The sequence below is a fragment of the Lepisma saccharinum genome, chromosome 5 (genome assembly GCF_977018435.1).
Source record: "Lepisma saccharinum chromosome 5, izLepSacc3.1, whole genome shotgun sequence".
In the NCBI taxonomy this organism is placed as follows: domain Eukaryota; kingdom Metazoa; phylum Arthropoda; class Insecta; order Zygentoma; family Lepismatidae; genus Lepisma; species Lepisma saccharinum.
Window position 1 is genome coordinate 33,765,925 of NC_139233.1, and position 27,005 is coordinate 33,792,929.

At 40.5% G+C, this 27,005-nt stretch overlaps 2 protein-coding genes across 2 annotated transcripts in view; one reads left to right on the forward strand and one right to left on the reverse strand.

Annotated features, from left to right (window-relative positions):
- LOC145988309 (uncharacterized) overlaps window positions 1–27,005 on the reverse strand; it is a 264,996-nt gene that overhangs the window by 192,746 nt on the left and 45,245 nt on the right. The window lies entirely within an intron of this gene.
- Window positions 16,059–26,350, forward strand: LOC145988308 (uncharacterized). The gene is made up of 4 exons (XM_083123172.1): window positions 16,059–16,130; window positions 22,449–22,516; window positions 24,688–25,013; window positions 26,212–26,350. Exons 1-3 carry the CDS (start codon window positions 16,110–16,112, stop codon window positions 24,989–24,991), a joined length of 393 nt encoding a protein of 130 aa, XP_082979298.1. The 5' UTR covers window positions 16,059–16,109; the 3' UTR covers window positions 24,992–25,013; window positions 26,212–26,350.

The window sequence follows — 27,005 nt, forward strand, 5'->3', positions numbered from 1 at the left end:
TGCAAATGTAAGAGCAAAGTTTATTATATTGATTTGTAATCCTTTTCATGTTTGTTTTTTTTCAATGTATTCCATTGTATTGTATTCATCTCTCAGACAAGTAAGGGTCTGTTGTAAGAACGGCCCTGAAGGCTGAAACACGCCCGCTCTAATAAAGACGATATTATTATTATTTAAAATCCATCATCTTGAAATAAAACTAAGAATTGTTACTCAAATCCAAACATTTCAGCTCAAAAACTATAATTTTACGGCAGTTAGCACGGTCATTTATTTCCAAATTATGGTTCAAGTTACACTCTGAAATTTGAGATTCGTTAGTCAGTCCCCCAAAACGTTGTCTACACATAAATATATTGACCACAGGCGCCAACAAAAGATAAATTTTGGGAAGGGCAAGGTAAATTTTTTGAGGGTGGGGGCAAGATTGGCATGCGTCCTTCTACGTGAATATTTGGGGGGCAGAAAGTGACTTGAACCCCCCCCCCCACCCACATAATCGGCGCCTGTGTGTGCAATTGTTCCTTTAGCCATGTAATTTTTCATGACATGTTGTTTGTTTATTCGGCTTACTCCAGCCTTGTAGCAGCGATATAAGTTTCCAGAACAGTCACCTAAAACCGTGCAAGGACCTTGGCCACTTTTCCCATCATATCCGCTGCTGATCGCCCACTTTCACCGCAGGGGAGGACCTGTCGTCCGCCGGTAAATGCGACACTAATTCGACTTTCCATAGAAACTTGGAAAGCTCAGTGACACAACGACGTAAAATCTTTCATTTTTTCTCAGGAATTATTTCCCCTTTCCAGTCGTGCCGACAGGAAGAAAGCAAAACCGCTTGTTGCAACTCCGTTATAACTGCTGGGAGACAGATCCATTCAGCGATCGAGTTTTTGCAGACTCTTACATTTCCAATTCTGCTCTTCGTTACCGCAAAAACTCTAGTTCCAACAGTTGAAAACAATCGCGTTCTGGAAAGTCTTAGGAAATCACTTTGTCGCAACTATATACACAATATTTCCCACATGGAGAGAGGTTGGTGCGTTCAAAAATAACAAGTTCATCAAAATTAAAACTCGAAAGGAAAAGTACAAACTAAATTACAACCTATGCTGTAACTCTGGAACAGATCAATAGCAAGATCCATTCTGTATATGCATATGTAACAATTTCAAATTATTTTCTGTGCGTGTTATAAACAAAATTATTTTATTAAGGCCGTGCGTTTTTAATATTTTTAGAAAATAGAAAAAAAATATTATATTATCTTATAATAACGACTAAAGTTTGAAGTAACCATGACCAAATAAAATATGATAAGATTGTAACTATGAGCCTGAATTTATCGCCTTCGTTTAAAAAAATCCACTGTTTTCTTTCGCAATTTTCTCGTTATTTTCCGCAAAATGCGCGATTTCTAAAAACAACTTTTATACCACAAATTAATCAACAATTACTTCTTGAGAAGTGTGCTTGATGTTAAAACTAGATTTATATTACTTACAGAACACCTAGCGAAAAAAATAAGAAACATTTCGCCCCTTCACTGCAAGATTAATGGTAACGGGAAAAGGAAATTTAGCTGAAAATTTTTACATTGGATTTACAATCACTTTTATGCACACCCTAAACCAGAGCTCTCGCATACCTGAATGGTTAACACACTCGTCTTTTATGGCAGCTAGAAGACAACTTTATGCTTGAAAAAACTAATCAGACTCGATCTGTAGTTTAAAGTGAGATCTGAATCACTGCGTATCATGCCTTCACCGGGGATTGAACCTTGGACCCCTTGATTAGAGAGAGAGATACTTCGGTGTGATCCCTACTGGATACATGCGAACCTAAAAATTTCCGATTTTCCGAAAATTTTCACAATGTACGCCTAAAATAAAAATTCACGAGAAACATTAAATTATCGCGTCAAAGACCAAATTTTTGTCCTTTCAAAACTTGGAATGCATAAAATGCATTTATCATATCATTTGACCACTTATTGGCACTTTCTGGCAATAATTAACATTTTTCGGCGTTACCATGAATGAGAAAAGTTAAGGTCCCTGTGTACAGAATGGCCATAAAGTGTCGAACCAATGAGAGAACTGATGAGCCGAACATTTCCTTAATGCAAAATTTGTCCTTTACCAGTTTCAACACACTAAAACGTTTCAACATGTTTCCTTGAATTTTCTTCAAATTGTGAGGATCCACAACATCAGTTGCATAGGTTGTCCCTTCCCGATAATCCAGATCCAGGATTTTCACAACATACACTTCAGATTTCCCCTACACGAGAAAGCCCATGGGACTGAGATCAGGTGACCGTGGTGTCCATTCCATGCTCTCTGCATAAATAGGTGGCGTCATTGGTACCAGACGTTATGGCCTAACTGTATTGGTAGTTTGGGCAATAACTAGGAGAGGTACCATTCCAAATTTAACGATTTTAAGCTAAAGGAGATTGTACAGGAAAGGCTACAACATAAAAGAAAGGAGAGATACTAGCAAAATAGTTGTTATTAGAAGCCATATTGAATTAGCAGAAAATATCGAAAGCACGCTTCTTTAATTCGTAAGGACCACGGCTGCCTTTGTCTAGTTATGACACCGGTTGGAGCTGCGTTTACTGCGTAGCCACGATATGCTTCATATGTGAAAATGAGAACCTTACATGACTACAGTTTATTGTTTACACTACGAACAAGAAATTGTTTATGTTAATGTTTTAACATTATCTGAATCATCGTGGCCTGCTAGAAGACGAATCTCAAACCAATTTTAGATTTTTTCAAAACGGATTTTTACAATAGCAAGCTATTGATAGTTATCATAGCAACTCCTAGATAGCAGTATGACGTAAGATCAACTTACGGAATTGATAGTTTCATTGTAGTAAGGCTTGACGGGGAAGTAAAAAGTTATCTATTTGTAAAGTTATTAATCTATTTGGGACTATAAAATCAGATGGACCCTCAGTCAAAAGTAGTTTCTAGTTATTGACTCTTCAACGAACCGACCAATGTGGGTAACACTAAAACAGTTGAACATCGAAATAAGAAGTACAGAGTTGATGTCACGAATAAGATGTAGATAGCTTCAGCATTGCTTATTTCTGTAGTGAGCAAATCTTCTTAAATATGCAACGTAAAAGTGGTAAAATGTGTTTACTGTCGATGCAAGTTTTATAGCTTGAAGTGCTAAGATATTGTAAATTATATCGTGCTCCAAGGAAAAAGCATTTCCTCGTTCGTACTTTTAACGGAATGTTTTGGCACCTTGTGCTAAGAAAGTTGAGGATCCGTTATTCTGTTGGTAAATAAAATAATTGCATTTTATATTGGTTTGCATGGGTGAGTGAAAGTTTCCGATGCAAATCCAAGATTATTTTTTCTCTGACGGTATTCTGATGTTGCATTAATTCAAATGCGAAGATAAAATTCTAAATTTGCACCACGCCAAGCGTTTAAAGATCTAATAATGTGCTCCAGAAAGAATAACGGTTCTTTATGTTTATATATATGAACCGTACGTGTAAGCATCGTGGATATTTGTGTGCTTGGACTCGACGTTGGTAGCGGCGAATTGTGGTTGAAACATGACAAAGGTTTGTCGGAAAATTTACACTAGTTATTGTTAATTTCCTTCAGGTTATTGATACGTACCTGGCTTCTATAATGGTGTAAGATTCAAAGTAACACATTTTCTTGAAACTGTGTGGAAAGAGTGAGAGCGAGCAGCACTCTTCACCGTTAAAACTATTTTGTCAAAGCTTAATAGAAATGTACTCCTGTTTACTAAATCAAATACAGGGTCACAGTTGGGAGTCACTAAATTAATACGTTAACGCATTTCTCCTTTTCGGAAATTGCTTTGGTAACGTCCTACCAAAATTACAAGACTACTTGTAACGTTAATTCGTTCCTTTATATTACCCTGATTTATTCATAAGTGTAGGATTTATTGGCCAGGACGAAACATGTTCATGTTGTTTCAAACGTATGCATGTGCGAGTTAAGTAACAATGGGAAAATGTGCACTACAGATAACAGATATGATACTTGTGTAAACATTTAAATGTCCTTACTACACGTAAAAGTAACTGTAACGTGCTATTTTTGGAAGTGAAGTAACATTAGTGCATCACTTTCTTTACTTTCACATTACTTTTGTGGTGTTTAGTATAATTGTGTTTACATCATCTCTAGGCAGTGAGTTGGGAACGCTATGCTCATTTGTTTAACCTAAGGATGATTTCGCGTCACCCCCCTCTTCCATTTCCCTCCATACTTCAGCCTACCCAGCCAATAGTTAAGAAAGAATTTCACAGATGGACATACGTAAATCCCACGCGCCATGGTGCCTGGGCGTATTGAGAGCTTCCATCACGATATCGCCACAGAATAGTTCCTGGTTCGAGCCCTGGACTGAATATGGGTGTCCATGTGTGAATGTCCCTTCATCAGTTTAACTTCATCACCACTCATCTTCACAAAGGAACTGTCATGACTAACACGTGACTCGACCACTCAACATGTTCGGTTACCGAGGTGGCGTGAAACGCTTCGAACGCCTACAAGTAGCTCTCCGATCTTCAGAAAAGGAGCAAAAGACTTTCTCGAAAATTGCTCTCCTTTCTCAACACCGCTGCAATATTCCAAATTATGAAAAATTCAACTGGTTCATAATTGCTTGTAGAGTGTTCAAGTCAATCTTCGTGCGGTTTGCTTCCGCTGTTCAATAGATATAAATGATAGAAAAAAATCCTCTAGTGTCACGAAACTATTACAGATATCCAAACCATTGGCGCACGCAAGGAAGGAGTGGATGGCGATACAGTTCCTCCCGAAATGTTTAGAAAATGAAAATTTTCAAATGAAAGCGCTGAAAAGCCAAAGGTGGTAAATGCAAACTTCCTTTAAAATGACCTCCAATTACAATTTTTTTCTTTGAATAAGTTTTGAAATGAAGGCAACATATGGTAATTACGAATATTGTGTAGTGTGTTCCGCCCTGACCTAGAAATCCTGCGTGCGCCAGTGATGCAGACAACAGAAAATACAAACCCCACGAACATTCCCTTGACTGTTCTGAAAGACATTTAAGCAGATGAAATATTTCAAGATTTTTTAATATCATAGCGGTTTTTGGAAAAACCTGTGATGTGACAAGCCACAGATCATCACGGCCCAAGTGTCTCCCTCTACAGAGTAAAATTTGATTCTGTTGTTTAACGTCGCTTTTCTTACACGTTTGGCTAACCGCGGCCACGAGGGTGGGTGATGATATGAAGAGATTGATGAAGGGACACTCACAAATAACACCCAGTCCCAATTCGTACCCGGGATACCTGGCGTTGTAGCGCGCTGTGCTAACCTTTCCTCCACGGTGGTCGAATGTGTTTTCAAGGAGCACAGCGTTCAGTCGCTCAGAAATGTTAAGTAATCCTGGCCCCCAAAGAGCCCGCCGGGATGAGTGGGGCCCAGCACAGGTTTGCGGCAACGCCTCGTCTTGCAAGCGTCCCCCTTAGGTTTGGAGTTCTCTGTGCATATGAGTACCCTTCCCCTTTGGGGCCCTGCATAGCATGCTTGTTAGGGAATACCTAAGAAAGCACACCTAGTATGTGTAGATCAAAAGGCTTCTGCCATGCGGCACTTACCGGTAGTATAATTAGAAGACGAAGGAAAGGTGAAGAGAGGAAAGATAATAGAGTTTTTGCGTCACAAAGGAAAAAAACCTGCCGCATGCATAAATTGGCAGTAAAAACCTCCAAATTTAACTTTTCGCAACATTCGTGTGCGGGGTGTACTCTTAAGATTATTTATTCCAGTAAAAAATCGAAGAAGAAAAAACCTGGACACTACAGTGACAGTGGATTTATTTATGGTGGTTTCATTTTGAAGTTGGGTAGGGTAGTCGGTACCAGATTGTTTACCACAGCGGGTTTCCTCTGGTCAGCAGGAGCATATATTCTAGGCTAGATAGGCTATCTGCGAAGCCTGAAGTCTAGATAATAAAATTCAGGATAATAATCGATCAGAAATTGTAACTATTATCATTCATATCAGTGGGATGATGATGTTAATTCTAGAGTTGGCAACCTGATTTCTTATGGGTTGGCAACCTGATTTCCTATGAGTTGGCAACCTGATTTCTCATGAGTTGGCAACCTGATTTCTTATGGGTTGTCAACCTGATTTCTTATGGGTTGGCAACCTGATTTCTTATGAGTTGGCAACCTGATTTCTTATAGGTTGGCAACCTGATTTCTTATAGGTTGGCAACCTGATTTCTTATGAGTTGGCAACCTAATTTCTTATGAGTTGGCAACCTGATTTCTTTTGGGTTGGCAACCTGATTTCTTTTAGTTTGGCAACCTGATTTCTTTTGGGTTGGCAACCTGATTTCTTATAGGTTGGCAACCTGATTTCTTATAGGTTGGCAACCTGATTTCTTATGAGTTGGCAACCTGATTTCTTATGAGTTGGCAACCTGATTTCTTATGAGTTGGTAAATTTTCTATTCATAGCCTAGGACCATGTGACATAGTGAGATAGCCCAGATCTTGGACTCAGGTCAAGATGGGTTCGGGTAGGTTTTGGTAATTTGAGATATCCTATGTAGAGAGATTCTAATTATTTCAAGCTAATTTGGATATGTTAGTGGGGAGAGTTTTCTACATACCCAGCTTTCGTTGACTCGCCAGTAAAAGAACTCAAACTATTAATTGGTTTGGTCGGTATTATTAGTTGGTTTGGTGTAATTTTGGGATGGTTTGGGTGTAATTTTGAGATAGACGTCTGTGTCGGAGTTAGAGAAGTCTGTGTCAAGTCAGTCTGGGTATTCGTACCCCAAGAGCGACGCCAGGTCAATTCCCAACCTGCACCTCGCTACAGACAAGGCTCTATATTGTTCTGCCCGTATCCAGTGACCATCACCTCACGTACTCGACAAGGAAGCTGGCTGAGGAATCCTGGAGGAACTAATGACTCCAGCAATTAAGAGAGAACGTGGCCACGTACCGGAGATAGTAGAAGCAACCTGATGGAAAGTGGAAGAGAAGGAAGCACGCGTTAATGTGCTCCGTGATCGTCGGACGGAAGAGTCAACAACTCGTCAGCATGAAAAAAAGAAAAACATGTTGGAGCTATGCTTGTGGCACCAGATTCGGAATAGTTACTGTTTATTTTCATCGAACATTGCTATATTTTCGATGATGAATTATGGTTTCACGACACATCGGTACCTTACCCAGGATTGGAAATCAAGTCCCTTGGATTCGCAGCCAGTTCACTACTGTGGCAAAAGTCTTCTTTGAACAGTTAAGGGGAAGTGAAGCTATTGCTTGAATTAGTAGAATCTGACCACTGACATGGACCCTGTCCCAATCAGGATTACATTATTTAATAAAAATGAACAATTCTTAAAATATAAAAGTTTTGTATAGTCCTACCAAGAAGGGAAAGACCCTTTAGGTTTACTAAAGTGGACAGTCATATGTTTTCTACCCTCGCTTTCCGTCGTTCGTGTCTGTATGTTGCTACATTCACTCGAATGTTTCCCGCACTTTGCATGCAAGTATAACGAACCTTTTGCATACTTATTTATCCATTATTTATTGCCCATATACTTACAGATATGAGTAACCTAAATCGTGATGGGCCTCCCCGATGGCGTAGTGGCAACGTAGTCGCCTTGTAACCAAAGGGTCAAGGGTTTGATATCCAATAGTCACACACGGTGGTTCGGCTCTCACTTTCAACTGTATGTCCAATCTAGATTAGCCTAAAGTGGACTTAAAATTCAAACAAACTCTTTCAGTCTTCTGAGCATAGTTTTCATTGTTGGTACCTCAGGTTCATCTGCACAGAAATTAGCAATAGTTTATTTCTAATTACACACCTTCCAAAGTTGCCTACGGACAGTTTCTTTTTCGTCGGATCTACGTTTATGGAATGTCGAAGCTTGTCACCACTCTACCTTGCTTTTTCGTTATCTTGATAAAAACTTTCCACGTTTTACTCTCCAGTCGCTTTGTGGCTTGTTTTACATATTTAAAATTGTCCTTCCTTGGTAGAGCTTTCCCACTCGTGATGCAAAACATGAAGGCAACGAGAATTTGGCAATGCAGAGGCAGGGTAAGATTACATGCGGCTGATTGTATCATCATATGCTTTCAAGACTCGACTACAGCGCCAAAGGGTTTTGCTTTTGATGGCAGAACCAATCTCCGCGGCTACGACGCCAGGGGTTCCGGGCTGGAATCCCGGGTTGGGCATGGGTGTTCTTTGCAAGTGTCCCTTCATCAATTTCATCATATCATTCCTCATCCTCATCTTCGTGATTACCCTAAAGTGACAGAAAAGCAAAGCAAAAGAAACCAAATCAATCAATCTTAATGGTAAAGTTGTATACAGTTTCTTATTTGGTCAAGATTTGCCCCTTCTTTATTTATTGCTATCAATGAAACGTCAAAGACTAGCTGAAAATTATATACGAGGATGAACACCACCTCCGACACCATGCGAAGTAGACATTAACATTGTTGCATTCAAGGAGCATAAACCTAAGCATGTCCCAAAAATGTATGTGGCTGCTAGCCATACCTCCCCTCACTCATAACTGCTGGCGAGGTTAAAATCTCCATTAGCACCTCGCTTTCTAGTCGTGCGCGCAAGTTGGTCGACATCCAGTTCAGATTTCCACTCGCTGTATCGTGTTGCATTCTGCATGAGGCTACGATTTTGGAACCAACGGTAATTTGCATTGTGATTCCTGTTTTCTGGCACTCACAAACCAATTTTCACTATTACATCGTTTTCGTAAGTCACGAGCCGAACGCCGTGGCGTAGTGGTGACCAGAGCGTGTTCTTTGTGAGTGTCCGTACAGGTAGAAGGCTTGTGTTAGATACAAGGAACTTTTCCTTATTATGATTATTGGGGTTTCAGGTGTTAAGGTAAACGAAGTAATGAAATTTTGTTGTATCCGAAATATCGAAGACATTTCGATATGGAGAGGCAACATTTGCCTCCTCTTGTTATAAGTGCACTTCATGCTCAAATATACTAATCGGAACTTGGTTTATAGTTGAAATTTGAATCCCAACCACTGTGCTGTACTTCCACCGTGATTCGAACCATAGGCCCTTTGATTAAAATGCCACAACGTCAGAACTATACCTTCGAGGAGGCCCCCGGTAGGGAGTAATAGAACCCATAGCCTACACATACTTACAATGGTCCATTTCATTACCCAGGGTGTCCGTCAAAAAAATTATCTGATTTTGACTGCTCACAAATTTTTACTGTTTGGAGACACAGACACCAGATTCGGTACAGAATCTGCCATACCATTTGACGTCTCTTCGTACACTAAATATGGTCATTTCTGTTGACATGCGTAAACGGTATTGTAACTCAAGCCACACATCTTGCAACATTTGGAGAGTGACATCTGCTCATAATGGCAGCATTGTAACATCTAACCATGAACTTTAACAATAAAAGGGTTTACCTGCAACAAACAAGCAGAAAACAGATGTAACGTTGGAAAGTTACAAGCAATTACGTAAATAATGTTTTTATACACCCTACAGTTCACAGAGCTGCCACACATTCAGCGTGATAGTTCCTTGATAGGAACCCGAGGCACTTCCTTGAGTTAACCCTTGGACCATGGACGTCAGGAATCAAGATAGCCAATGAGCTCTTGTTTATGGTTGAGAGATATGCTGTTTTTGTTTTCTAAGAGGAGAAAGTGATGTAATGTTTGTTTGCGGAGGGTAATTACGGAGTGCATTGCATTTTTTGTTCCTGTACGAACACATCCTCTGCCGGAACAGCTGTTATTGGTCATTTAATCCGGAGAAAGCCAAGCGACCAAGTACCGTAACAAACTGTATCTCGCTGTAGGAAGTGATTTCACCAAACATTCTCCATCGTCACTTGCATCACGGCGTGCGTTGAGACATATATGAAGTGTCACTTTTTTTTACTCTGTCGCTTTCGAAGCTAAGGGTCTACAAGAATAGAAATTGGAAGCACCCATGAGGAGTAATTATCACGCTGTGAACACAAGTTCTTGCAGTTCTTGTTTAATCGAGCAAGAAGACGCTGAAATGTAATAATAAATTAATATCGGAATTATGTTTCCATCGTGCTGCTACTGTGTCGTTTCTCGTGCCTATTCACCACTCTCCGAAACTACAGCCTCCTTTTGCTTCGGCTATCTTCGGCCACTTACGAAAATATCCGATCAAGTGATGAATTTTCGCAGAACCGAAGCTGCGGGAAAAGTGAGGGGCGTTTGTTCCGGGTACCAAAGTAAAATAGGCACCGAAGAAGAAACAATGGGAAAAAATGAAAAAGAATAAACATTGTGGCGACCCGTGAAAATATTACCACGTTATTTAATTAACATTGTTGTCAATTTTAAAACAATATATTGTTTTCTTCGGTCTCAATGTTACCGTTTCCGTGTGATATGCATCAGGTTTATACCAGGCTGTCCCAGAAGACCTGCACCATACTAGAACGAAAACGAAACACAGAATATCAGAAACAAAGACAGACTTTATTCAGCAAAGTACAGGCCTCCATGTTCAATTACCTTCACCCACCTCTGCGACAACAGTTCAATCTGATGGCGATACCAGGTGGCAGGTTTAGAATTGAAAACCTCACGACAGGCAGAATTTACCTCATCATATGAACTGAAGTGCCGACCACACAGGAAATGAGAGAGAGCGAAACAAACCGTAATCCGATGGTGCAACTTCCAGACTATAGGCGGGATGAGGTAACAACTCAAATCCGTCAAGCTCAGCTAGTGTGTTGGTCACTCTTCGAGACCGGTGATTGGGAGCATTGTCATTTTGCAGCAGTAACCTCTTCCTCCTCGTTAATGCCGGGTATTTCCCGTCCAGAATGGCATACACTCGGCGTAATTGTTCAGAATACATTTCACCTGTTACAGCATGATCTTCTGGAACAAACTCATAATTGACAATCCCGTCAATATTCCACCACACACTCAGCATGAGCTTTTTCCCAAATCTGTCCTGTTTCACACGGGCGATGGCCTCCTGTCTTCTTTTCACCCACTGTTTACGTGTATCGGGGTTTTCAGAAACACCCACTTCTCGTCTCCTGTCACAATTCTTCTCCAAAAACGAAGATCATGCGGGTTTTGTAGCAATGTCTAGCAAATTGCAACTCTGCGCTGGGCCTGCACCTCTGTCAGCTCGTGTGAACTTTGTCGAGACTGTTTATTGGTGTAATCCATGTCATGCAAGCGAAGTTTTACTGTCGATTTGGATGCCCCAACCACTCTGGCTAACACGTGTGCTGGATTGTGGTGTAGCATGCACAGCATCCTGCAGAGACTCGTTAATGTCCATCGGAGGTCACCCCGTGCGGGCCTTGTCCGCGAGGCGTAGATCACCCGAAGCGAATTTTTTAAACCAACGGGAAGCTGTCCATCGATTCACCACTTCTTCGTTCTCCACATGACAAATTTCCTCCGCTGCCGCTTTTGCTGTTGGACATTTTTTCCATAAAAAAGCTAGCACTGCACGAAGTGCAATTTGGTCCTCACTCATCGTGCCCACTTTAATTTCAAATGAACACTCGCTACACATGCTGCGCGTGCCTTCACTTGATCCCACGAACCTCTCCTCTATGCCTGCCAACAGCCTTTCACCGGTGGCGCCACCTACCCTCGCAAACTTCATCTCTTGGGGCTCAGTGTGCTGATGGTGCAGGACTTCTGGGACAGCCTGGTACTTACTGCGTAAAAACAGTGAATGTAGCTACATGTTTCATTTTTTAATGATATGATATGCAAGTAATGACCAATATATAGTACCTGAAGGGACGTTTTTGAATATCGCAAAATATGTGTCTGCCGTTTAGAAGAATTATTATGAAGGTAGCTGCATTACGAGAATAATGTTGATTATTCTCTTGACATTCTATTAGATTTAAAGAAGATCCGCCATTTTTATATAAGTACATGCCATGGAGACATATGTGAAGTGTGGAGATAAGGCGCCATACTTACACGATATCGAGCATTTGTGGAGGTGACGTGATCAGCACCACGATCCGCCCGCCTCAAGGGATGTCGCCTAGGTTTCCATACATTTGACGCTGGTTGGACCCCAGAGCCGCTCCATACTGGAAAAATTCACACCTGAAATCGCCCACCCAGGGATTTAAGACGAAAGAAAAATTCATACATGTAATGCAATAAGGAGAAAACTTTAGGCGTTTAGTAGCCACTTGTAAAAATTATGTATGCAAATATCATCTTTAACTTTTATATATACGTACACGTCAACCTACTGCTTGAAATTATTGTCCTGTATATTTTGTATGGACTACATAATTACAGTAAGCGCAATATGTTTTCATAGTTTGTAATGACCACAGAAATTTAATAAACTTTATTATAATTAGTATGAAGTTCACACCAGTTCAAAAATAAAACACTGATTGAAGTACCGTATCAATTGTTGCAGTTCAAGACTACTTTCATACGTGTTACTTCTACATTTAATTGTGCTTACGAATGTAAAAAGCAATGTAAATTTGAACACGGTGAAACTGTACAAAATATAAACCAAGGCGTTAACTTGTCAGACAATTACAAACCATATGAAGCTCATAATAATTAGAGATCAGTCCAAATACAAGTAAAACGTTTTAATGTGCCGTCTCTGCTTTAGCTGTGTGCAGTTTTTCCCTTCATGATTATATGTAAATACTTGGCATTGATTTAATGTGACGCCAATGTGTTGAAGAATTCGCTACGCAAGGGCAAAATTACTAGGCAAGCAGCTGATTGTATTGCTGTAAATTCGACGACAGCGCCAAGAAGGTTTTCTCTTCTTGGTAGAGCAGTGTTTGCAGATGTTGGAAGGAGTGCTCCATACAGAAGAAAGGACACATTTTTTTCTTGCTTAAAATATTAAACAATCCTGTTTTTCGTAATATAATGCAAGAGCACATGTATCTTCTGAAATGATAAGCCGCTACAGTAGGGGTTTAGCCGGGATTTGCGGTGTAAGTGTAAATTTAGAGCCAAAATGACCATAAATCTGGCATTGTGCAAAATCTTAGGGAGGGTGGTGAGAAAACTTTGGAGGCGTGTTAGGGGGTGTTGAAAGGAGGGTCGTTAAAGGTCCAGTAACCCATAAATTCTAATGGGTTCTATTGGGTTCCGTTGCAGGACCGGAATATTTTTCTCGTACAATTTAAATTCCGTCCAAGTTGCCTTTTGTTTCATTGAAAAAAATGTCCCTGGATCGTATTGAAATATAGTCTTAAAAAAGGTTCCTGTACCGTATTTAAATTCAGCCGGAAAAAAGGTTCCTGTACCGTATTTCATTGATCTGGAAAAAAGGTCCCTAGACCGAATTGAAATACTTTATAGATAAAAAGGTTTTATATGGTCCAGAACCCATTTACGCTTGCTGAATTTCTCTCCTGGAGCGAAATTCAATTTATTTAAAATTCCTGGACATTTAACAAGCCTGGTTGGAAGCACGGGAATAAATCACTATCCTGCAGTGTAGGGGAGAGTCGTACAGTACCGGCCACCTTAAGCAACTGATAAAGGATTAGGAGATAGTCGGATTGAACACAGTAATAAGATACCTCAATGCATACTTTAAGGAACACACGTTTAATTTCTCTGAAATGTTTTCAGAACTACAAGATATATATACAAAAAAACGAAAAGCTGAATTTTCAATGAGTGCAAAAATTGTCGTCCAGTATCGGCCAGTCAATATTTTAATTTTAGGTGGTGGTAACTATTGATAAATGCTTCAGTTTTATGAAGAAACTGTAAACTATGTGTGTACAAAGGTGTGGTAGTTAACAAATGTGGAAATAAAGTCCGTTAAAGCGGAGTTGAAATCACATTTTTACAATAGTCACAAAAATACAAAATATTTTCTTGGTCTACGCATTCAACATGTGCCAAACTCCACATTCGGTACACTGAACCCAATCTTCCTCAACGGACTCTTTGTCTTCTTTGTCTTCTTATTTACTGAGGGGCATAAACTTATTGGCCAAGTCTTTCATATACGAAAGTAATTGTTTTTCCATTACGTCATCAAACGTCTCCTAAAATCAGCCCATCCGAGGTGTCAGGTCCACATCCATACCACGTTGAATTGCTCTCAATATATCTCCTAACGTGCTTCTTGGTAAACAAAATATACTAGCTGCTTGTCTTGCTGTCATCTTGTTTGTCATTACCTCATTTACCGCCGCTTTCATGGCCTCTTCAGTCCATTTACCTCTTTTGTTGCCCTCCTCGTCTGCCATCTTACTCTGAAAACAAAAGCAAGCAGGACTGTAGTAGGTTCGTACGAAATTCTGTGTGGCCGATACTGGACGACACTTCGCTGGCCGATACTGTAAGATCATTAGGTGGTAACAAAAGTTCCGATTACACGTTGTTTATAATCAATTTGCTAAACTATTTACAGGTTTTCGTATCCTTATAGAATACCGTTAAACTGAATCTGACAATAAAATGAAACACCTCGAACATGAATACCAGGTCCTAGAAATAACTTCCCTCACGCAGCCACTTGACTCTTTACAGAATACTGCGTGAAAGCGGGTGATCCCGACTATAGCGCACACGAATATATACCCTTCCCTCCTACTCCGTTGAACTAATGCTATGTAGCGTCAAATGTCCGAACTAGCAATTGGCCGATACTGTACGACTCGGACTATACCTTTCCAAAAGCACCTTCGCCATTGGTCTTGGAATGGCTGAAGTCGTTGAACGCTAAAGCCTACTAATATGTGATAGACAGGGGTGTAGTCGAGGGTATACGACCCTCTGTTCAACCTTACTCATTAGCGAATACCTTCTGCTACAATGCATAAACATTGTACTTTAGTCTGTTCTTGTAATTTGGTTATTACTTAAGGACATAATGTTGAGAAGGAGATGCGCGTCAGAATTTTATCACCATAATTTTGCTAGTACGCGTATAAAAATTTTGTAGGGATGCACACAGTGTATACAGTTAAGTTTAGCAGAACTGTTGGTAGCTGCGTTGGTCTCTTTGTGCCAATCTTGAGTGTTCTAAGGTTAATGGAAACATAGTCTCTATCAGTGGCGGCGATCAGGAGAGCGTGGGGGCAGTTGCCCCCTACTTTTTGCCACTTTTACCCCAACACTATGTTAAACCTTATCTACCAACGGAAAGCAAACTTTCCTTGCCCCCTCAGTTTTGGAACCCAATCGCCGCCACTGGTCTTTACTTAACGGTTTACGAAACTTAGCGTATACCCTTTAAAAATGTTTGGACTACAGACGATATGGTTTAAATTTAAAGTTAAAAGGAGATATAGTTGATGTAATAAAACGTTAGATCTGTAACTACCTCAGCAGCTGCATATTGCAAGAACCAACGCGAGTGAAGTTGGGGAAATTTAAGAAATGAAGGAATATTTCAAAGGTATTGTACTGCTATTCTGCACAATGAACGCGTGATCCATGCAACAGTCTGAATGCTGCATGTGGAAGGCACATTCGTTCGACGCAGAGACCTGGTACGGTACTCAGCTTCTGGATATGTCCTCACGAATTCCGAAGCGGAAGTTGGGTTGTGCTCGTAACTTAGATGTTCATCACTGGTTACCACCCCTCTCAGCTAGGAGAGCACCAACGGCAAACCCGGGTTCACTTTCACTTAAAAAGTACTTTTTGTTTCCTTCTGTGTTTTTCCTTTTTTAGTTTCCGCACACAGGTCATTATGTGGGAGAGGCCTTGCATCACATGATGCCGGACTCTTCTGCCAGGAAGCGAACCGTGAAAAAAAAGAGAGAAGTCCTTTTGCGCTTCCAGTGTGGGGGGAGAGTAACTTCCGGATTTTTCCCTTCAAAGTTTCTTCTTCTCCTGCAAAATGCAGCCGTTTTCTCTATCTTTCTCTGCCATTGCCATTGTCAAAAGGAAATTCTCCCCCTTCCCTTTTCTGGAGGCTCCAGAAAGATTTATAAGGCGTTATCACCAGCATTGCAGCATCAGTCAGCAGTTTGCTTTGAGTATCTTCTAACCTTCTCTCCCGGACCAACAGATGGCTCCCTTTAGGCTTCCAGTAAGTGCTTCTTGTTTTTGTCCTCTTGTGCGATTCTGGAGTGCACGAAAGTTGTTGAACAAGTGGACGAGTTCAGTGGTTCTCACAAAGTCAGAGACAGTTACATAAGAGTGGGTTGTTACATGCAGAGAAATGCACATACATACATTCTCATAGAGGGTTTTGTGCATGACAAGCATTACCTTAACGTCGATTGCATAGATATTTAGTTAGTGAGTATGTAAGTCTTAAAACAGGTAAGTAACAGTGTAGCAGCCATTTGGGTGAGGGGTGAAAAGGCGTTTGCAGGATTTTCACCCCAATTTGTAGGTGGGTGATCTTTTCGGAATGCACAAAAATGTCTCGTACACAGTACACCCTGAACTGCATTTTTCAGACTAACGAGGCTCTGGTGTCTGGATCCAAAGCCAGAGTAATCCTCTGTGTGATTTTTGTGTTTGTGATAGTCCTTTCATAAATTTCATCTTATCAGTTTTCATCCCATCTCAGGAATTAGCCAAAAGTTGCATAAAAGACAAACAAAAGAAATTCTGTTCCTGCAACAAGACTTGCTTGTAATCATCACTTCTCTATAATAATTCAGGCAAATTACTGTGACTAAAAAGATTATTATATGTGTGAAATAATGTATTATTTTAATTCATACATGTTCCATGGGGGAAATAGCCCCCCTTGCCCCTTCAGGACTCACATTGAGGCGGTCGCCATGTACTTGGGTTTCCTGAGTCGTGTTGGTTTCTTCAAGAATGAGCCTTCTTCGACAAAATATTTAATTAAAACTGGACGGATATTTAGATTTCACTTTCTATTTACGATTAATTTAGAAGGGTGATTCATTTTGGCGGTGGCAGTAATTATGCATCTTCAGCCCGTGCTCATAACTATCATTGCTTGCAGGTATAACTCGAACAGTCCTGTAAAAAACAGGAACATTTAATTCACCAATTGACGATAAACAACGATTGTTTGGTTCCTAAATATTTCAGACCGGTTCAAAATTTATATCCTTCCTAGAAGTACGCCACTACCTATGATAGCTATTAGCTACAGTGTTTGAGCTCAGCCATGGGCAGAGGGTTTAGTTTTTCGGGATTCCAGTACTTTGGAACCATAATTGTACATATTTTCAATCACATTCTTCTTTCGGCATCCCCAATGGCGTAGTGGTAACTTTCGTCGCCTTACCAGCAAGGGGGCCCCTGGTTCGGTCCACGTTGGAGGCACATAGTGGTTCGGATCCCACTTTATACTGTCGGTTCAGTATCAAACTCCCTCTGCAGAAAGTGGACTTCTAGAAAATTAAACTCGCGTTTTCTTTAACAATCTTAGTGACCGTTAATTTTGTAGATGATCTTTAGAAGATTGAGACTACTCAAAGTAATACTGAGAAAGGCCATTTCAGCTTCATAACCCTTCAATAGAGATAGATACCTCGGAATTCGCAGAAACATTTGGAAGACTATCACATGTGCACCTCACGAATGGCTATAGCTTGAGGATGTGGCTGGATCATATATTATCTTTCGATATTGACACCATTAATCTGCATTATAGAATCATCCTGAGCCTCCCCGATGGCGTAGTTGTAACGTCATCGGTGGAGGCACAATTCCCAGAGGTTCGGATCCCACTTTAAACTGTAGATCCAGACCCGATTAGCCTCTATGTGCATAAAGTGAACTAAAAACAAATTCAAACAATAGAATCTTCCTAAGTCACATGGACAAAGGATGTTGTTCAAAATGGCCAAAGAAAGGGAAGTTCAAAGCCACGTGAGGCGTGGTCTGTTATATCATCATAGCTAATGAGCACTTCTACATATATCTCAAAATGAAAACGCAGTCCTCTTCAACTCAAATGCCAGGGCCTTGGGTTATACGTATATACACTTTAACAAAGCATTGTAATGTAAACAATTTCTTCAAAAGACCAAGGTTTAGGAGTTGATACAATTAAACCGGCCGCCCCCGTGGCGGAGTGGTTAGTACATTGCGCTACGACGCCGGGGGTCCCGGGTTCGAATCCCGGACTGGACATGGATGTTTGTGAGTGTCCAGTCATCTCAATTTAACCATTTCATCACTCATTCTCATCTTCTTAAATTAGCCAAAGTGGCACAAAAGCGAAGTAAAAAAATGCAAATCAAACCGATTTCAAGTTTTTGGGATGCTGCACGTCCAAACAAGTGTTAGAGTGTTACATAATGTTCAACAGCTCAAGTTCCTTGTATTAATCACTTGCCGAAAATATGGTTGTTGTCAGTATGTAATAGGCAAATCAAAAGTTTTGGAATGTCAGAATAACCTGTAAATTACATGCGAGGATTGCATTAACGAATATGGCTAGTATTTGATCTGTCGGCTTAGAAGATTTATGGGGAAATATTTCTTGTTACATTGCGAAGGGTGTTACGTATTGTCCCACGTCTCCTATAGAAATCGAGATAAGTCGGGCCCAGAAGACAAGAATCTTTCATATTCTACACAACAAAGTACCTTTTAACTCGTATCCAGGCAGGAACTCGATGCCGGAACCTTGGGAATACCACTTACTTTCCGGTAACCTTAGTCAATTAACAAATCCACATTTATTTACATTCTAGTCAAATTAAATATAACATGTTGAGTAGAATATCTTTCCAAAAGTAATTCGGGACACATGCGCTAATGTGTGCTCAATTCGCTGGTAGGCCTCTCCGATGGTGTAGTGGTTACGTCGTTCACGGGGTTCGATACTGGATGGTGGCACATAGTGGTTCTGATCCATTTTAAAATGTAGATCCAGTCCCGATTAACCTATCTGTACATAAAAGTGGACTTAAAACTCAAATCAATGCCCAAGAACCTTTGGTTCATCCTTATGACGTAAGTTGATTAGAGTGGAACCGCATAAGGATTTACACCTATGAACACTTCTGGGTTGTAACGATACGATTGACGTACAACAGAAATCATAAGTGCCGACTTCCGTGACCAGGGGGATAGCACAGCGCGCTACAACGCCAGGGGTTGCGGGTTCAAATCCCAGCCTGGAGATTGGCGTTCTTTGTGAATGTTCCTCCATCAATTTCATCGTCAGATTAGCCAAAAGTGGCAGAAAAGCGAAGTAAAATATACTAAATCAATCGAAAAGACAACGTAGAAGTGTTCGTGACTGTACAAACATATTCCGTTTTGTTATAACGTCTGGCCACCTAAGTCGGAGCTGTCAAGATTGAAAGGCAGGCAACCAGCTGATGATGTTGATGGAATATCATAAGGACCGAGGGAAGATGATGCAGCAGATTTACCTATATCCAAGCGTGCGATGACAGTGCCGCGTAGCACGTTCCAGTCGCCTTTCACCCACTTGCTAATTTCACCTGCAAAGATCTTTTGTCCGCCAGAACGGAAGAGCTGGCGTGAACAGCAACTCCCACCTTCTCCTAACTATCATGCAAGCATATACTCTGCCTTGAATTCCAAAGGGAGATTCCTTCTTTTCTGGCGTTCGTGATTCACGCGACGCCAGCGCCGCTTCCTTACTCGACTTTCTACGACCGCACTGCTGCATCACGGGAAAAAAGAGAAAAAAACACGAAATGGCAAGTGCGGCACACTTTTCTGACTTGCTGTGGTCCTCTAAACAATGTGGCGCTTTCCCATCAGCACTTGGATAGCAAGATGGGACATTTAGGATTCTATACTGGGTAAATACGAAAGGGAAAAGTTGAAATTACCTAAGACTCTTCGGTAGGAAGAAATGCGAGAGAAAGGAATCGAAGGATATTTGGAAAGAGGTTAGCAAACACTCTGCTAGGAGACGAGCGATAATGAATGCTTCTTTTCACTGCGCCAAGGGTTCAGGGTCATCTACTGGTGGCTATATCAGGCAGCGTTGAAAGGGACTTGCCAGTTTCTTCTGAACACGCTTTACGCTAGATCTCAAGGAAGACAAACTGAATGGTATTGTTTATTCTTTGTATTATTCTTATTTTACGTCGCTCCTCTACCACCTTACTGTAATCGTGACGATGGAGATGAGTAATAATTAGATTCAATTAAAGCAGGGACACTCACAAAGTGGCATCCAGTTTATAACATTCACCGTTCTGTATGTACAAGGCGTAACTTTCTATTACTTACGTCATACATAGAATAACAATGCTCGTGGTTGGTTGAGCTTGTTTCTTAGGGTCTCACTTATCGCACAACACTTTAGCAACTTTGTGTACTGACGTCACGGGAGAAGGCTTTTTAATTTTAGGATACATGCCTACATTGTTAGGCTAGGCTAGCTAGGTTTAGATCTCTTAGCCTAAATCATAATTTTTAATTGTATTTATGCTAATGGAACCTAACCTCGTAGGTATTCCTCGTCTAACGTCAGAACACAAGGTTGCAGAAATGAAGTGCAAACGGGCAGACCCTATTTCTTAAAGTCCACGTTATGCACACAAAGAGGCTTATCGGGACTGGAACTACAGATTGAAGTGGGATCCGAACTGGTATCGTTCCCGAGAGCCGTTGACTACAAGGCGAAGACCTCAATCGGGGAGACCTCTAATAACAATGTTTATATTTAGCCTAGATTAAGTAACTATTTAGGCATCTAGTTGGATACATCCTGACATATTCAATTTAGCCACACACTTTACAAGCCGTACCAAGACAGGAATTCGAAACCGGATCTTTTGTTAATAAAGTCGTGAGTTGATCACATCATATGCTCGACCATCAACACTCCTGTTCAGATAAAGTGGCTTATACCACTTCAACTGTCCAATCGTATAAACTGTACCACTTTATGTGAACAGGAGTATAAAAAGTTTATGAGACTAAGCCCCGCGACAAGTTAAGTTTGCAGAAACTTTTCGCCCATGTAGACCCAAACGTGCGCGCAGAATATAGTTCCGCTGCAATACTGCCGATTTTCTCAATGTCTGTGATATGAACAGCTCGGCGGTCGAGGCAAGACTCCATGGGAGATGCTGGGCGCCGTTCTCGCGCGGTTTAATACATAAAACCTGCTGCAAACTTAACCTGTCGCGGGGTGTAGTCGCTTCATGTATGTCCATTTTTCATTCTTTAAGTTGCTTTTCTGCCCTTAGGCTAGTGGCGACAATGAAGACGCTTTCAGACCGAATTGACAAGCGAAAAACAACAAGCTATAGGCGGAACAAGGGAGACAAGGGAACACTCGCCCCAAACAAATGTTCAGGTTCATTAAAATTTACAAGTGAAGGATATTTTGTTAACTTCCTACGACATGAGATTCATATTAAGCTCCCTGCCCCAAAGTTAGGCCTCAAATATCGCTGTTGCGGCAAGCGTTTCTCCTTCGTGTCTCTCGGTCTGTTGATCACGTGCAGTGAATGCTTCTTTTGCAGACCGAGAGAAAATTACTTATTCTATCCTGTGAAGTCTGTGGTCGTGTGGCTTGTCATTTCGATGTGAAAGCTCTCTAACAATGATTGACTGTTGGATCACCCATGTTCAGGTCGTGATACGAACCTGGAACCTTTGATGGCAAGATAGTGTATACATCCCTCAAAAGTAGTTCTGAATAGCATCTCGCTTCTTAAAACTTAAACTACAGGAGGACGAGTACGTTTCTATGACAACAGGTATATTACGCATTATTAAGTTGATACCTTCACATCAGTTGATAATAATTAAACGCACGGCATGAAATTAGACGGGCGGCAGAAGTTCGCGCTGTTGCCACGTCGGAACACGACCCCGTGTGTTCGGACGTTTAAGAGGTTTTTTTTCTTATTTGAGTTGCTGTTTTAAGTCCACGTTATGCACAGTAATGCTAATCGGGACTGGACCTACAGTTTCAAGTGGGATCCGAACCACTTGTGCCTTCATCGGGTATCGAACCCGGGACCCCTTGATTACAAGGCAATGATGCTACCACTGCGCCATGGGAGAGGCCCAGGGGGTTTAAGAGAATGAAAGATCTTGTTGTAGAGTTGGTCTTTGTAATGCATGTGATATAATCTGACAGTATTTGCTCTAAAGGTCAGGGATGACACAAAAGTGTCCCGGAGAGAGAGGTCGGCCTCACGCTCGAACTACTGTAGGCAACGCACCCCGGTTGACGTTGCCACACAGTGCGCGGGAACCAGCAACTTTTGTCCCGCTCTTGCTTTGCTTTTCCAACATGTGGCACCAGCACAATTCTGCCCAGCCGCCTATTTTAATGGCCTTTTCATGGTAGGTACTCCTGAGGTATTTTACGGCTGTTAATTCTGTATCATAGTTGTTTCTCTTATGGTTTAACAATATAAGTACATTGTCTTGATAAATTGCTTAATGTATCCTTTCTTTGCAGGTGCTGTGCGTGTTGTTGCTCGCCCTTGTGGCCGTTGTCCTGAGCGCCCCGGAACCTGGACATAAGCAGTGAGTAATTTCTGATATATAAAAATGGATGTGTGTGTGTGTGTGTTTGTTCCGGCATGACTCTCGAACGCCTCGAGCAATTTCAAGCAAACTTGATACAAATATCACTTGCAATCTGGAAATAAATACTGTGGGGTTAAGACATCCCTGGCACCACTAGGGGTGGGGGTGGAAAGGGGATGACATGGAAAGATAATCGAAAACGACCGATATTTATGTGGAATCCATAGTTGTCTGGGTCTCTAAGATGAATAGTGACACTCCCATGCCGTTCAACTCCAAGACACCTCTGGCACCCCTAGGGGTGTCTAATAGAAGATTGGGATAAATAAATACCCGGGCAACGCCGGGCAATCAGCTAGTGTCTCTATATGTCTGCTTCAGAACAGTTGTGAAATAACACAGCATCATGAAAGAATTCGCTTGCATCCATGTGATTACTCAAAAGCGCTTATGTGTGTCCAGTTAGGATCTTTGATATCAAAGGTACAGTCACCCGAACATCAATAGTAAATTCGGCCATCGCGGTACAGTTAAGCAACACACATAATGACAGGCAAGAAAGCCAGTATTTCAGGATATAGTGGTATAATTTTTTTGCCAATCACTGTAGCTAGGAAACTACTTGGCATAATGATACGTATATACCATGACATGTTTTTGAACTATTGTGCCTTGAAGTAATCAGAGTTGATTTCCGTCCGGAATTGACTCATTCTTCATTTGTTCTCTAATATGTAACCGGAGGTCAAGTCTAGATTATTAGCCTATTTTGTGTGTAGGCACAGTAGCTTTTACAAATCTGCGGAAACATACAGCGAAGCGAAGAATTGAACAGGTTTGGAAGTATTATGTAATAATAGTCTGTAATAATATACAGAGTGTAACCAAAATCTGGATCCACATGACTTTCATTGATGGCGCTCATGCACACTATGCCTTAATGTTAAGTTGAACAATTTCCAACATTGGATTGTACGGCGAGGACCAATCGATGGGCCTTCCAGGAACACAGACCTTACTCTCTTTTGATCTTTATTCGTGAAATGACCTCGAAGCTATGTATACTAAGTACAAATTAAAGGCAAATTACGGCGGAAATCATCAAAAAGATTTCTATCAAAGTGGAAGATATATCCCTCTCATCACATGTATAAAATATATTATTGTGATTCTGACAAAATGGAATATGCAACACTGCAAGACATCACAGGAGGGTTGTGATTGGTCGACGAGACGCCGCCGCGCACTTGCTGCTACAAATAAGCCTTTGTAAACGAACAACCACGAGACAGACGATCACCTAAAATGTCGGCCCTGAGTTAAATATAAAGAATATTAAGCTTTTTTGTTAGATAACCTTACTATTGTGGTTTCATACTAGACTTTGTTTGTATAGTTGAATAATTTTACTTTTAAAGACTTAAATTTGCTTAAAACTTGGGTAAGTTTGGTCTGATATTAGTACCGATTAAATTACATAGGAAACATGAGTGCATGTGGATGACGCAATGATTAGGTTATCGGTTATTACCCTGTCGATGTGCTCAAGATTATTCAATTAGTTACGTTCGTCTGGTCCTTTCTCTCAATCGTACGTAACAAATGTATGCACATTACGTATGTTCATTGTAGTACTGTTACATGTTATTTCAAGATGATTGTCAAGTCAATTTCTGTAAAGTAAATGTGCAATTTAAAATGACAAGTATGGTTACTATATGATAACGGAAGTGTTGTATTCAAGTACTGGGCCTACAATTGGGCCACTTGTGCAGCCTATATTTACGGTCTCCATAAGTAAACACCGTAACAGTTGTAAAGTGCCGTCCTCACCTTCACAACGGGAAACTGATTGATAGATTTGCTTTATTTTACTTCGGTTTTGTGCCACTTTTAGCTAATTTGTGAAGATGGGGGATGAGTGATGATGTGATGAAATTGATGAATGGACACTCACAAACATCCATGCTCAGGCCGGGATTCGAACCCGGCACCCCTGGCGTCGTAGCGATGTGCTAACCACTCCGCCACGGAGGCCGGCTTCATAACGGGGAGACTTTGAACATAGTTTGTAATGTAATGTGTTTTCATCAATGATCACAGTTTAATGGGATCAACAGTGTCATTGTCTGCAGAACTGATACCTATTTTTTGTTTTCTCCTTTCAGTAAACACGTGATCATACACGTGCCACACAAAGTCCACACCGTCCATCACCACCACACGTCTGTGAAGAAGGTCCCCGTCTACATCGAGAAGGAAAAGAAGGTCCCGGTGTACATCGAAAAGGAAAAGAAGATACCTATTTACATTGAGAAGGAGAAGAAAGTTCCTATCTACATTGAGAAGGAAGTTCACGTTCCAGTCTACGTCCACAAGGAGGAACCAAAGCACGAGATCAAGGCCTGGGAGCCCCACGGCTGGGAGGAGTCCAAGGGGTGGGAAGTCAAGGGCTGGCACGGTTGGGACTAGGTCCTACTGAAGACTGATGCAGGTGAGTTCCTCAGAACTATCGTCACACTGTGAGATAATTCACGAGCTTCGACTCGTACTATAAACTTTAACTGAAGTGGACTTTAAACCAGGATTGTTAAAGATCCAGAAATTTAAAAAAAGAATTCAATTCCGGTCCACGAGAGAAAATCAGCAACTGCAAATATGTTCTGGACCGTAAAAAAGCATTTTATCTATAAAGTATTTCAATTTGGTCCAGGAACTTTTATCCGAATGAATTTAAATACCGTTCAGGAACCTATTTTCCCGAATCAATTTAGATCCGGCCCAAGTTCCGTATTGAAATGAAACAATACTAAACTTGGACCGAATTTAAATTGCGCAAGAAGGAAGGTTCCGGTCCTGTTTGCCGAACCCAATAGAACTCATTAGAATATATGAGTTCCTGTACCTTTAACAACCCTTCATTAAACAACACTTATTCGTTTATGAAACTACGATATTCTAAAACAAGATTCATTCTTCTTTTCAAAAAGATAATTTCTTCATATCGTGCACCCTACAAGATGTTCAATTCTTCTTCGATAGATTCATGTTATTTCGAAACATCTTACTTTGCGTATGAATTCTGCATACTCCAAAAAAGAGTATTCATTTGTTCGTAAGTAAGTTTATAACACTCCAAAAGATATTATTAATTCGTAGATTTACCACATTCCAAAGAACAATTACGATTCAGTTATTGTTGCGATAAATACCGAAAAGCGTGTCACAATGTGTGTCATGTCATGACGTACCAACCATGGACAGACTTGTATCTATTTTTGATAGAATTGATTTGGTTCTTTCCTGTATAAACAAAGGCTTTTAGAGGTCCAGAGGATCAGGAAGAATTTATGAGAAGGAACAAGACAAATGCATTTCTGAACAACAAATCCAAACAATCATGCAATGTTGAACAGATTTTTGTAAGACTAGAAATTTAGCATGTTCCCAAAATACAGTACCTACAGCAATTGCTTTATTTATTAAAAACTCATAGCCTTTGCAATTATTTAATTTTGTACTCTACATATATGAAATGTGCTTCTCATGCATTTCAATATCATCACCATGAACATTCAATTCCATATCATCATTTTTCTACTGCTGATCATTGCTTTCTCAATTATGATTATAAATAGGAATTCCTGTTCTAAAATGGTCATACTTAAATGTACATTCTGTTTCTATTCCAGATCTAGGACTCAAAGACTGTTGGGGATTATCATCACCGTCATTATTCGTTGTTTCTTGCTCACGTGTTTCACCATGTTTCTATTTTGTACAATAAATCTTATTTTTATATAAAATAGCAATTCATTATTTCAATAAAGAATACTGTATAACAAATAAAAGTACCATCAACAGTATTATTATCATTCCAGCATGAAAATAATGAATGAGAGTTACAACAAACAAATATCCTTTAACACGGACAATGCGCTCGACAACTTAACTGAAGTAAGCGATAAGCAGAGAATCTAACTAAATTTTCTACATTATACCCATGCATTACTATGCAATATAAATGCCACACACTTTAGTATATTGTGAGACAAGCGACATGAGCTCCATCCAGCGTGTAGAAAAGCATTCATTGCGTATGGATACAGACGAGAAGAGACGACACAACGCAAGTGACAAAAGTCGCTTGTCGCGTGTTGTTTGTCCATTCGATCTGAAAGCTGCTTAAGATACAGTAATGCTACTAAGATATACAGTCAGCGGCAATACAAATGGGAAACCTAGATTCTGAAATACTTCCCTGCTATACATTATCTGTGTTGCCAAACTCTACAGCGGTAGTAGAAGTTGCATTGCAAATTTGCTATTTAAATCCTTTTATCGGCTAAGATTTAGGCAACACACATAACGCCTTTCATGTTTTATGTTCCATTTTTATTACCGGTGACTGTACAATTATTATTTACGAGCAACAATGAAACGAAAGCAATTAATATTGATCAAATGCAATGGACGCAAGAATGTG